This window comes from Notolabrus celidotus, chromosome 10 (genome assembly GCF_009762535.1).
Source record: "Notolabrus celidotus isolate fNotCel1 chromosome 10, fNotCel1.pri, whole genome shotgun sequence".
In the NCBI taxonomy this organism is placed as follows: Eukaryota; Metazoa; Chordata; class Actinopteri; order Labriformes; family Labridae; genus Notolabrus; species Notolabrus celidotus.
The window spans coordinates 13,038,834-13,053,152 of NC_048281.1; the positions used below are offsets into that span (position 1 = coordinate 13,038,834).

The following is a 14,319-nucleotide window of genomic DNA, read 5'->3' on the forward strand; positions in this document are numbered from 1 at the left end:
TCTGTATATAATGTGTACATAATTTAATAATGAATTTCCTTTCAGGGATTAATAAAGTACATTCTATTCTATTCTATATTTAAATGAACAGATCTTTCAGAAAAAAAGTTACCTTCCCTGTAAAAATAAAATAGATTTAATTAAGTTGATAGCGGCAGACATTTAGTATCTGGCGCTTAAAACATGCTAAATCTGCTGGTGCTTCTTGTCTTCTACAAGTTTCACTCCCCCTTTCAAAGAGAGTTTAGTGTCAGTGAAAGATATGCAGATTTGTAGCTGAGTCTGACAGACAAACCTCCACTGGCAGCTGATTGGTTGAGGACACTGATTGCTGATTGACAGCAGCTGTGCAGGTGCAATGAACGTTGGCCAAACCCAGGTGTATAAAACAGAAGGGAGATTCTTTCTGCAGCATGAGTGACTTTATCCATCTGCAGACCAGCTGATACTCCTCATCTACAGTTCCGATCTAGCTCCAAAATGGGTATGTTTCTTTTTTGTCTGTTTGCTGAAGGTTTTTTTTTTTATTTTTTTTTTTATAGGTAACTTTTAAAAAAAGCTGCTATTTTACCATCGTCTTTCTGGCAAAGTTTCTAATCTGAAGTCTCTCGTTCTTGATTTGGCAGGAAAGAAAGTTCTGATTGTGTATGCCCACCAGAGCTCTGGCTCATTCAATGCTGCAGCTAAAGACGCTGCTGTTGAAATTTTAACTGCTCAGGGCTGCACAGTTGACGTTTCTGACCTGTACGCTTTGAAGTTTAAAGCCACCGCCACTGCTGAGGACATCATTGGTATGAAAGCATCTCAGTGGGAGTTAAGTTTTGGCTTTGATTGCCCCTCAAGGTTACAGGAAACTTTTTATTGTATCTGCAGGAGAAGTCAAGAATGCAGATCACTTCCGTTATGCAGAGGAGACCAAACTGGCATGGGAGGCTGGAAAACTATCTGCTGATATCACTGAGGAGCAGTGCAAGCTAAAAGAGGCTGACCTCATAATCTTTCAGGTATAAAGAGTTTTGAGTGACTCATTTATTTAAAGCTTAAAGATAACACTTTATCTATCTTTTTCCTCAGTTTCCCATGTACTGGTTCACTGTTCCTGCAATCATGAAGGGCTGGATGGACCGGGTGCTCACACTGGGCTTTGCATACTCTCAGGAGAAGCGATACAGCCAAGGAATCTTCAGCGTAAGACTTCAAATCAAGAAGTCTGATCCAAGTGAAGGCTTTATGTCTACCTACTAAATATGTTTGTTTTTTGCACAGAACAAGAAAGCCATGCTGTCTTTTACCACTGGGTCTCATGAGTCCATGTTCAGTGCAAATGGCATCAATGGAGACATGAATGTTACATTGTGGCCTCTGCAGGTACTGCTTCAGGAGAAACTGACTCTAAAAAAAGTAACAGGAAGTTTAGTTTTTCAAAGGCTATTGAATCAACTTTAATGTTTCTCTCTCCAGAATGGCATCCTGCACTACTGTGGCTTTCAGGTTCTGGCCCCGCAGATCTTCTGGGCTCCTTCTCACATTCCCACCGAGGCACGCACCACCTTGCTGGGGGGCTGGCGTACCCGACTGCAAGGCCTCATGGGGGAAGAACCACTCAAATTCACTCCAATGGACTGCTTTGACAGGGAGAAGGGCTTCCAGCTGAAACCTGAGGTCTGTGAGAAACACGCTGCCAAGGAGTTTGGACTAACTGTGGGGACCCACCTGGGCAAACCTCTGCCACCTTACAACCAAATGAGAGCTGGAGTCTGAGGAGGGCTGGGCCTTGCTATGTCACTGTCTTAAATTTGTATGAAATAAATGACTAATTCTAAATTTCAGAGGCAAAGAACATGTTTTGTCCTTAAAACACAGGATGGTTTATTGCCATCCCAACATATCAAGGCTATTTTTCATAATGCAGAACAGGTTTGCAGAATCTAATTCAAGCTGTAGGCCTGTCATACCCAACCCATTTTAAACTGGGAACAAATGGTGTAAAGGTGGTTCGTTCAGCTGATCCTACTTATAAATATATTGAGGCCTTTCAACTTCGAGTCACACAACCCTGCTCAACAACTATGTACGTACTGTACATGTAATGACATTCACCTTCCTACAATGACATTTGAAAGGGAATGCAAATGTGGATGTCAAATTTTGAAGGCTTTTATAACGGTAAATTACTTTACATCCCACCAGCAGCACCTTCAAGTTGACAGCAGTGGGCTGCAGCTAAAACTCTGGAACTCACTGCTCTTGTGCATTTCTTTAATTTTCTAGGTATGCAAAAAGAAACTAGTTATATGCAGTGTACAGCCAAAAAAACAATCCATGTTGGTACAAAACGTTGGCTGTAATTCTTTCCAATTTGAAGGCAATGCAGTAAATGTTACTCTGACTAGAATAGTTGTGCAGACCACTTCCTGTAGAAATGCTACAGCTGTGAAATTCTGGGTTCCTAACAATTTCACATTTAATGCATGTCAATCTTCACTTGCATAGCACCAAATCACCACAAATTTTTATCTCAAAACGCTTCAACAAACAGCAGGTCAAGACCATACTCTGTTAAATTATTAACAAAGACCCAACACCAAAACAGAATAAGATCCAGTCCCCTCTTACTGACTGGACTCGATCTTATCTCATCTTAATCCACCATGAGCATTGCACCTTGCAGTATTTAGCTAGTTACAGTGGTGAGGAAAAACTTCCTTAACAGGCAGAAACCTTGAGCAGAACCAGACTCATGTTGGACAGCCATCTACCTCAACTGTATATAAATAACCACATAATTTTCTGGACTAAATGAGTACATTTTTTCACCATTCTTAAGAAACTCACACCAGCTCTTACCAGTGAGTACTTTTTGAATTAAAAGACTATAAAAAATGGGGAAGAAAATAACCACCATCTGAAAACTCATTGAAAACTAGTCAAGTGACTTTACAAAGTTTATTTGAAGGTTTATGCTTTGACCAGATCTCCCTGGATAATGTTTGTCACAAGAGTCACCAGACATGTTCACACGTTCAGCGGTTTTCAAGTTGCATCTTGTATTTTATGGCTAAAATGAATATATTAATGCATCATGGTCACGAACCACAAAACATGAGCGGAGGTGAATTCAATTTTGCAACATTTGGCATGCCATCCTACCGCTCTTCACCAATGGCCAATGAGAATCATACTGCCCCTACGCCTACTCTGTCTTTCTACCTTTGTATCAGAGCACATGTACCTACACATGTGCAATTACATGAGTAGATGGGATTTCACCTGACTTTGTATAAATGCTGTCATAAAATTAATTCTTGTACTGCTTTAAAATGAACAAGTAGTTAAAATTTTGAACAAAATTGTGTTTTCTGACACAATGCAGTAATTGTGTTTTAGCTGGTTACATTCTTGAAATCATGTCGTAGATATTTAGACCCTGTTGTATCCTGTTTTCAACCACATTTTCACATTTAAGTCTGTTTGCGCTCACTGGGCAAGAGGGTCAATGTTTAATGCACTATTTTAATATGATCCTGTCTCAAATAGATATTAAGTACCTCAGTGTGATGTTTGAATACAGAGTATTGCACTTCATGATGATTTCATCTTGGTTCCTTTTCTTATTTTTACTCCATGTGAGTTTAATCAAACCCTGACCTTGTAAAAGTTCCGGTTCCTCCTTTTTCGGCAGATTAAAATAATTACTCTGTAGCCTTCTCTGGACACTAAAAGCTGCCCTGGTCTATCTGAAAGGAAACAGTTTGTGTCTTCCTCGCTCTTTTGAAAAAACATAATGTCCTATTGATCGGATCTTCACAGTGGTATCCTGGTTCTGACCTCACGGATTTGCCGGGCCTCCTGGGAGAAACGCCCTTTTTCTCTGCCTGCTTTGAAGGGTTTCCAGCTGAGACCTGAGTCCATTTAAAACATGCTAAACAAGGAGTTCGCTCTGACAGTGGGAGCCCACCTGGGGAAACCACTCCTCTCCCACAGCCAGATCAAAGCTGGAGGGTAGTGATGAAGTGCAACAAAGCTTAACCTCTTGCTGATTCTCCCTTGGAAGTTATGACTCCAATGTTTCGTTAAGTTGTGTGCACTTTGTTTAGGCCCCTGTGTGCTCTCCGGCTAAAGCTAAAGTGCTCTGTAGCTTGTAAACAGACATGCTGATGGCTGAAGAGTCTGTTTGCGAGCAGGTTTGGACCACATGGAGAAAAAAAAACATAAGTAGCCGTGCACTTTTCCCAGCAGCTTTTGTTTGGGTACGGAGGAAATGAGATTGGGGGAGGGGTGGGGGGGCACACTTAAAGGAAATGGCCTTGTACTCTGAAGTCCAGACCACAGCCTGCGACATGTAGGAACAGGGTTGGTGTGCATGTTTCACAGCTGAGGTTTCACAAGGTCACAGAGTGTTTGTTTGTCTAGAGCCAGGTCCAGTTTCATAATCACCTGTCTCTGCAGCCAGAACGTGTTCGGATCATTTCCTCCTTTTGCTCTAAAAACAGAGAGAAATTGAGCGATTTTGACTTTTCCAACAACCTAAATAACACTTTTAACATGTGTTAAATATTGTGCGGAGGCTGGAGGCCTCTCAGCTATCACTCTCTCACCACATTAAGAGAGCCAGAGATGACAATGACTTTAAATCATGCTTCAAATGTTTTAAACATGCAAATCATTATGCACATATTTTCTTTATCCTTTTAATAAAAAAAATCACCCCAGCATCTCTGTATCTAAACAGTTGCACACTCAAATCCCTTTATTGTTAATGTCAAGATTCTGAACTTTGCTTTTTCTATTTGTATTATTGCCCGAGACAGAAACCCATAGTGTTGGAGTCAGAATGGCATGGGAGTCGTTTTTGTGTTTATGTATGTAAGGGTTATACCACAGTCTGTGATCTTGTGTTCATCCTGCTCTCCCATTGTCCATCCCAGTTCTCCCACCATGGCTGCCGGGGAATGCCATTTTTGGCTGGTTCAATGGGAGGAAGTGGGCACCGTCTTATGTCGGGCCCGGAACAGAGGCTCCGGATAAGCAGTCTGCTTTACTGACGCTCAAATTCACACAACCATCACATGGCAATACAATGTTCAAAATGCAAACTCAGATGAAATATATACAGAAGGATATAATTCCTGGATGCCAATGGAAACCAAAGTTCACAGCTCTCTCTGTATTAGAAATTTAAGGGTGTTCGGTTACATATTAGCAAGCATCTATGAGTAGTAGAAATGATTTTCAAATCCAAATTAAAATGTTCTAATGTAAGGTTATGTTAACTTTACTCATGTTTGGGGTCAATATGTTTGCCATTTACAACAAGAATGTTCCGAAAACTATTAACATCTAACGTTAGCATTATCAGATGCTATCCCTAGCTTAAGGTATTGAGTGCTGCTGCTGTTGTTCTCTATTTTTGCCTTTGTCAGTTAGGTCAGTTAAGTTCTGTTTTAAAACAGCACTAGCTACATAGCAATCTATTAGCATACATTTTTAGCATAAGAGCAAATAGGTATATTAGCTAACATTTAATGTGTATGCTAGCTGCTAACTTTGATAATGACAGGACTTCTGATTTTTTACCTTGGTCAGCTAGGTTAGTTAAGCTCTGTTGTAAAACAGCACTAGCTATATAGCCATCAATTAGCATACATTTGTAGCTTAAGAGCAAATAGATATCTTAGCTAACATTTAATGTGTATGCTAGCTGCTAACTATGATAATGATAGCACAACATTTTGTTTCTAGCAACTGACCGACCAGTTGGAATGAAACATTTCAATGAATGTGATTTTAATGAATTATTTCACCATCATGTTCTCACACTGCTTTGTGCTGTGCAAGGTAGATGCCAATCAATTTGTGGTTAGCCCCGCCCACATGGTCTTGACAATCATTCTTAATAACAGAGAGTTTTTTGATTATGTTTTCTCATAGTTTTGTAAGTTGATTTTTCACTTTGATTTTTTTTGGACACTAAATGAGAAATTCAACTTTGATATCACACATGATTTATTTTAACTAATCAAAGCCAAACTTCTACAGAAGTCATGAGTGAGGTGAGATTTGAGTGATCGTTTTGGAAATGTGGTCCCGAGCCAGATGTGATTGATTGTCCTCCGCTGACTTTTAGGTGTTTTGAGTGGGCCGTAAATGGGTCCCTGTGTTTGCGCCAGATGTCATAGGGTTAACAGCAGGCCACCCATTAAACACTATGACCCAAAGCAGACAGAGAGAGAGAGAGAGAGAGAGAGAGAGAGAGAGAGAGAGAGAAAGAGGGCGGAGAGCCAGAGAGATGAGACAAACTATTCATATCAACCATTCTGTCACTCTTTTTTATGGCTGTCATAAACTCTATTCAATTATTCAACAAGAATCACAGCTTGTTGAATTCTAGGTGCTTGTGTTCCTGAGTGCATATGTGACACAGTGAGTGCATATATGCATATACATGAGGCACAGTTCAAGGAAAGTATATCAAGACTGGCAGCAGGAAAGGTTTGTAATGAAGAACTACACTCGCGTTTACTTTTATGCCCGAAATTGAACCTCTAACTTCCCCCCTTCACCTTTGTATCACAAAGTGTCCATTGTATGTTCCCCATCATGATGAAAGTGAGGAATTCACTCTGACATCTGAGCACAGTCATCCCCCAAACTACACCAATCACAGTAGCCTCTTAAATCAAGTTTGTTGAAGTTTCCCTGCTGAAGAAAAAAAATAGAAGAATAATGGTCCAACAAAAAACACCTTCAGATTTCTCCAACCTACAACACAGTAGAGATATCTGTAATGAAAGGGAATAACTTGCTGGTATTCAAATTGCATTACTGGAATTTAAGAAACAATAACTCATGTTGATGTGCATGACAGAGATCAAGTATTTATTGGATTTTTTCTCATGAACTCAAGGCCCAAACTTGCTTGAGCAGTGGTGTACTCTGGCTGTTTGAGGGGCAGGGGCGAAAAAGCAAAGAGCACCTTCTTGAAACTCCTGGTACTCACAGTTTAGGGTGAATTTAAATGTATTTATGCAGGTAAGAAGATGGGGGTCTGGTGGTCCTCCCCCATACAATTTTGAGCATTTAACACTTAATTCCCTGCATTGTGGTGAATATTTTTATGACCATAACATAACATAAGGAACTACAAGGACATGTAGAGGGCACTTTTTTTTTTTTTACATTGAATTCACTGGAGGGGCATTTAAAGGGGACTTTTGTGCATTCAATTCAGCGAAGAAGAACCCAAAGGGCACTTTTTAAGAATTTATTGACTGTAAGGCATTCAGGAGTATTTACGTTTTACACATTGGAGGGTCATCCAGAGGGCACTGGTTTTTTTTTTATGTTTGTTACATTTGAGAGGAATCCATGGGGCACTTTTTCATTTGTTTTCCAATGAAAGGGCACCAGAAAAGGCCATTTGTAATGTTTTATCTTATCCAAAAGGGCCCTTTAGTCGGGTTTCTTTTGGACACGAGGGCACCAGGGGTGGTGATCATCCCCTCTGCCACCACCCTGAGTACACCACAGTGCCCGAATATCAGAAAATGTAAATGCACAACACTTAAATTTCCCAGGCTTGTGATCACGGCCTGAACAGCTGGGTACTAAAATTATTTCAGAAAAAAAAAGGTGGACTATAACAGCTGTGGAGGAACCGGACCACAAATAGAGCCAAGAAGGTTTTCACAAGGTCCCAAAAAAGGAGAGGAAAACAAGGGAGAAAAAATAATAACAATCACTGCCTCCTTCCTCTTTTCATGAACTAGTGCAGGATGTGTCTTTCATGGCTCACTCTTTTCATCCTCTTCTCCATCCTTCTTTTGTATTCCCTCTTCTCCTCTCACCAGTGAGAAAATACACAGGAAACTTTTACCACAATGGGACTTTTCACACATCTTCTGCTCATTAGGGATCTGAATGCTTGCTGGGGGCGTATCCTCAGTGGGGGAAAAGAGGGTAGTCATCCATGTATAAGCAAACATTTCCACAAATCGTCCTCCTGACAAGCACTTCACTCAGCTGCTCTGACAGTGATAAGACGCAGGCCAAAGAGCACTCCGCAACTTTGAAACTCTTAACACGGAAGGCCTGCCATGGTGGGTTTGATGAATGGACGGACATCAGGCAATTGGTCTCTGTTCAGACTCTGACGTATGGAGTGCCTGGTACTGGAAAGCGGAAAAGCTGTTTCGTATTTACGGGGCGAGGTTTGAGTGCATATGGGAGGTTTTGGGGGAAAGCTTTTGGTGGTTTGAGGCGTCAGTGTCAGGGTTAAGACTGCAGTCAGCCATTAGGCTCCTCTCTAAATCCTTTTCTAAATCATAACGAGAAGCAGATTTTTACTATCTATCCATCCACCACAACCAAAGAAATGATGAGAGAAACATACACTGTGAACGAAGAACATCCTGCCTCTCACTCATGTATGATCCCGTGCTCCTCTGCTGCCTCCTTTTTTCATTTCTATCACTGATTCAATCTGTCTTCAGGCTTTTGTTTCATGTATCTCCCACTGTAATACATCAGTAGTGAAACAACAAAGACTACAAATGGTCTTGTATGTTTTTTCCTGTACGTAATAGATACAGCTGAAGATCAGAGTTAGGGATGAGACTATGAAAAAAGACTCGAGAGTGCGGGTGCCCCTCACTTGGAGCTCCAGGCGCATCACGCTCAAATCCAGATGCTAGCTGGGTTGCCACATCCTGGCCGTAATCCCCCTGCAGTGCAGTGATCATTTGGGAGACGCACGAATGAAAACCACCTGGTAAAGAGAAAAATGTCTTGCGGTCGTTTTCCATCACAGGGTGGTTTTGTGATTTTGATTGACCATTTTGCTCCACGGAGCCATTTTTTAAATGACGTGATATTTACATTGTACCACCATCTAGAGCTTTGTCCATTAAAGTGAGTCACGCTCCAATCTGAGAGTGTTTATCTATTATATTTATTCAATCATCTTGTTTGAGTGCAATGAACTTGTGTTTATGCCCAATAAAGCCTGCAGTGTTTGGTTTTCTCTCAGTGCTGCTCACGCTCCTTTAAAACTTGACGTTTTCTTGTTTGCAATTGGAAACTCACTTTGTCTATGTTAAACCCAACTGTTTACCTTTGACGCAAGTTAAAAGCTTCTGAGTTAAACCACAAACTTGATGCCAATGACTGTGCGTCAACACTTGGGCTTGGAAGGCAACACCTTCAAGTAACTCTGGACTGGAACTGTCGCTGCAGGCATCTTTAAAAGCCCAGCGCATTCCAGCTGAGATGATGGTCCATTTTTCATTCAGCGTGACAGGACAATAGGGGTGAAAGTTAGCCACCTTATCTGTGAACTCCATGTCAGCAGCAAGGAAAAGCGGCGTGTGGAAGCATACATGGGGATAGGATTACTAGATTAGAGCTGCAGCCCTGAGGGAACAGTGAGATGGACACCTTCTCATACAGCCTGTGGACAGATTCTGTCATTGTCTAATCCATACAGGACACTTTTTGTCCCCTGCAGCAAGACTTTACTTCAACTTTTACCCATCTTCTGTATGACCTCAATGACCTGACTCGTATTAATGAACTTGGAGTGTGTGTGTGTGTGTGTGCCAGAGTGCTGAAGGATGGGGGTGAATAGAAACCTGTAAAGCTTGGAGGGGAAAGCAGAGCTTGCACTTTGTTTGAGTTACTGCTGCGTGCAGAGATGATAGACATAGTCAATGGACTGTATGAGCCATAACCGGTCATGGTCAACAGCTGAGCATGAAGGCACTGACAGATCCAATGAGGTCAGAGAGAAAGACAGAACAAAGAGAGAGTTCTGCAAGACAGTGTAAGAAAGACAATGAACGAGATATTATGGCTAATATTTTAAGTAATATTAGCAGCAAGGTACAAGGGATAGCAATATATGTCTACTTCTAAGGTCTGTACTGAAATATCTCAAGTTGATCAAAAGTTAAATTCTTATAAAAAAAACCAATTCGAGGTCCCCAGAGGATGAATCCTACTGACTTTGGTGATCTTCTGGCTCAACGTATTGCACAACAGGCATGTTAAAGACCTTAGTAATTACATGGTTCTCCTTAATATCTACCTCTTGGATAGGCACAGAATTTTATTCCAGCATTCATGGTCCCCAGACAATGCATTCTACTAGTTTTGATGAGCCCCTGACTTTTACCCCCTGGCACCACCCTGAGGTTTACTGTTATCCAACCTTCTGCAGTATCCTTAAAATGAACGGGTGGACTGATGTGGAGGTGGGCTTACACATTCATGATCTCCAAATTGTTGAGTTACACATTTAGAGTTCCAACCATGTAGAGCCATTATCAGGTCTAAATTAAAGCTCCTCTGATGAAATTTAAGTTTGTGAACATTTTGGCACTTCTGGTTGTCACTTTGCCAATCTTGCCTTGTGTGCGAGTAAGTGATTTCTGATAAATAATCTCACCCTGCTTTCTTTAAGGGCGAAATGTATCACTCATTCAGAATTTTTGTCATGCGAAATGTAAATAAAGGCTGTTTAGAAGCTTGCGTCATCCGACACCTACCCGGCAGAAGCAGCTACAGCATTAAAAAGACTGTATAGAAGCAGTCAAACCTCTTGCTAATAGTCTTGTTTTTATTTGTGTGTCATATCAAGACAACTCTATTTCTTTGATTCTGTCCCACAAAAAAAAGTCTTGCCAGGAGGTTTAATTTTGTTACATTCCAGGTTGAATAGCTTCAAAAATATTATCAGTCTCATTGGTAACAACCTTACTTTATGTTGAGAGCTAGTTGACTAAAATTTGCATGCTAACATAGTAAACCACACACTGAATAAACAATCTTCTAACATCTTCACTGTGAGCATGCTAGCACGCTACTGTATGCATAACCCAACAGAGCTGCTAGCATGGCTATAGTCTCAGGCTGTTGTATAATACCACAGGATAAAAAGATTATCTGCACGTCAAAAAAGTCCCCCAAAGTGTTAAACTCACAGAAAACAACCATCCGACACAGCAGCTCCTTTGTTGGCATTTTCAGCTCATTGTGTTGATTGACAGAGTGCTAATTTGCAACTTTGATTCACTGCTCAAATCAGCATCACTCTGAACCACAGTAGGCAGCTTATTAAAAAGAAACTCTGAACCATCCAGAAAAGCTCTGAAAAGGTCATTGTATGCTAACACGCCACTGCTATAATGGAGAGACAAAGTTAGCAAATAGCTGATAAACATGCAGAGCATTTGGCAGTTAGGAGTGACATATTTCCCTCAGGAGAACACAGCAGCCTTAACAATGTGGATCTAAAAGAGATAAAGAGAAAAACTCAACTGAACTTCTTCAGGGGTCCAAAACACAAACTCCTTAACAAGCTAGCTTTTCTCAGTGTAAGCGACTATAGCTTGTTAAGTATATTAGCTTAATTGTGTTTCCCAAGTGGAAAAACATTCTGAGCTCAGATTTTATTTAAAATTCCTGTTAATACAAAGCCTCTTGGTAAATTCTCTCATTTTTCTGCATGTTTGACATATGAGCAGTTCTCAGGTTTCACAGACATTCATGGGCCGGTGTGAGGGGACGCTCTGTCAACGTGAGGAATGTCTTGATAGCTGCATATCCCGACACAGACGCAATCTCTCTGCCAAACACGCACCTGCATGAACACATCCCTGAGAGAGACACAAAAGATCTCTTCATCATGAGCGAGCAGAACATCAGCAGTGACAAAACACTGGCTCCAGAAACCTCAGACAAAGTCCAAGTGAGCAAATGGCTGCCAATGTTTTGTGCTTTAAAATTTTTAAAAGGCCCCTCTGCTCCCTCATGTTCACACACTCCTTCACAAGCTCCATCCGCTTCTCTTGAGCTTTCAGCCTCACTCACACGAGCTCTTATCCTCCTGAAAGATAACTGGGAATGAATAAGTAATTGAGTGAAAGATGAGTGAGGTTAGAGGAGCAGGGGATGAGGAGGAATGTGAGGGAGTAGAAAAATGTGTGAGGGAGGAGGTCGGCGGCTGATGGTAAAGATGTGGTGGAGAATGAGTTTGAGAGGGACTCTCTGAATGGAGATTTGCACCGAAATGGATTGTGTCTGTCAGACCCCCCACTGTGGCTCAGGGCCTGACTACAATAGAAACTGCAGTCATTGGGAATAACTCTCCAAATCTTTCTTCCTCAACTTTTTTCTCCTACACCCTCCACCCTCTTCAGTCCTGACATCATCGCCGACCTGTTTCCCTCATGCTGTCGCCAACCCTTTTCCATCTCCTTATCTCTTGATCCCTCTGTTTATCCGGTTTGTGTAAATGTGTATGATGGACTTGGATTTCTCTAAAACACAGCAGGAATAGTTGAAAGAGGCTGAACTATGTAAATACACTCTAAACAACAAAGGAAATTCCCACTAAATTGTTGGGAGAAATAACTATAAATTCATGCGCAAATTTGGCCAAACTGGTGATCCTAGGAAGATGGCCTTTGTCATAACTTATACTGAGTTAAGTAAGTTTTAATTAATTACAATGTTTCATCTCAGACAGCTTTACAACCTTTCAAGAATTCCCCCCTCTCTTTCTCTTTGGACCTTTGTTTCAGGAGAAGCTCAGCTAAAAAATGTTCAAAACAGGATGAAACTGCAGAAAACTCTGCTACAGAAAGCAACAAGAAAACAACTCCTCTTTGAGATCAGGGAGATATGTTATGCATATTGTTATACATTATGTAGCTTATGTAGAGAATTTAAGTGTTTAAAAATTAAATTTCACTTTTAAAGCAATACAAGAATCATTTGAGACTGGCAAGTTAGAGTCAGAAATCACTCTCTATTAGCTCTGTTTTGGGTCTCCATCAACAACTTTGGGACATACCTAAACACAAACCGTCTGCATACTGTTTGGCAGACAGTTTGTCTTTCAGAGCTTCATTTAACTGAAATCTCCAGCCTGTTTTAGAAAAAATACAAACAATTGTGACAATTAGCTGAAAGGTGCAAAAAAAACACAACAAAGTTACAAAAACTGCCAAGTTGGGAAAATAATTCTCTGGGGTCACTTCAAGTCATTTCAAATGCATAAGGTCTAATTCTAAATGAAGAGTTCATTCGCAAAACAGTTAACTCACTTTTGAAAAACTAAAAAATATTTTCAAAACAGAAACAGAACATTGTTTCTATTACTAGCTTTAGGTATTATCAATCAACTGAGGTTGGGTGGCTTTGACTCAGTCAAAATGACTTTACTAATCAGAGGTATCTTGAAGATGTAACGTTATTAGGAATCTATATAAAAAAGAAATACGTTTTTTGAAAATATATAAAAACGGAGATATCTCTTTTTACAAATGAATTCTTCAAATATTTATTAATGTAGCTTTAAGACAATATGGTTTATTTAAGTCCCAGTTTCTTCAAGAAATGTTTTAGTAATGTAATCTTACATCTTGGGCTGATTTTCCCCTTTATGTCACTATCTTGTACAACAAACTTATAACAACATTTTATTGTAATTCTTTAGTGTAGTTTTTCATTTTCTGAATAGCTTATAGATTTAATCTTTAGTTCTTTTCTAATTTTGCATCCTGCGAAACACTTTGGCTAGCTTTCATGTCTCTCTCTGAAGATGCACAGGACCAAAGAGGTAGCTAGCAGTCACGGCTAATTACTGTATTCTGGTTTGATTGTACTAACATTAAGTGTAACTGACGATCAATAACCAAAAAGAAAGTAAAAATTAGGGCAAGGGTGTTCGGAATTTCAATCACTCTGAAAATGTTGATGAACTATGTCAATACGATTGATCACAGTCTATTGTAGTCACTGAGCTATAATACCCTGTTGTTGTTTTTTAATGATCCATCTCTTCTTATTCATTTTTCTATGAGAAAATGTTATGGTCAGCCTCTCTCAGGCAACACATACACATGCTCACACATACACACATCCACCCTCAAACACTCCCCCACACACACACACTCCCCTGCTGTTCCCAGTCCGGCCTCCCTGTGAATGAGGACAGCAGAACAGAGGTTGGCAGCAGTCTACAGGGCGACGGATGCTTATCAGAGAGGCTTACAAATCCCCCCTGATGCTTGTGATACGGAGGACAATGGGTATGCGTGCGTAGTAGGAGCTTTCTTTAAAGTCTCATTGAAACTGACTTCACTTCTCTGCTCTTTAATGAGGTCAGAGGAGCCTGCTTGCTGCATTTTATCGAGAATACAGGTCATATAATCATAATAAACGTCAGAGGGGTGACCTGTACAAGTCAGCGATATCTCCTTCCCAAGCAAACATGCTGGACATACCTCTCAATGTTAAGTCAAGATTTAAACCAAA

The 14,319-nt window shown here is 40.5% G+C and overlaps 1 protein-coding gene across 1 annotated transcript; it reads left to right on the plus strand.

Moving 5' to 3' along the window:
- Positions 1-350: 350 nt before the first annotated feature.
- On the plus strand, positions 351-1,829 carry nqo1 (NAD(P)H dehydrogenase, quinone 1). The gene is made up of 6 exons (XM_034693937.1): positions 351-484; positions 627-791; positions 874-1,004; positions 1,075-1,188; positions 1,267-1,368; positions 1,462-1,829. The coding sequence occupies exons 1-6, from the start codon at positions 481-483 to the stop codon at positions 1,759-1,761; spliced, it is 816 nt and encodes a 271-aa protein (XP_034549828.1). The 5' UTR covers positions 351-480; the 3' UTR covers positions 1,762-1,829.
- Positions 1,830-14,319: the final 12,490 nt, after the last annotated feature.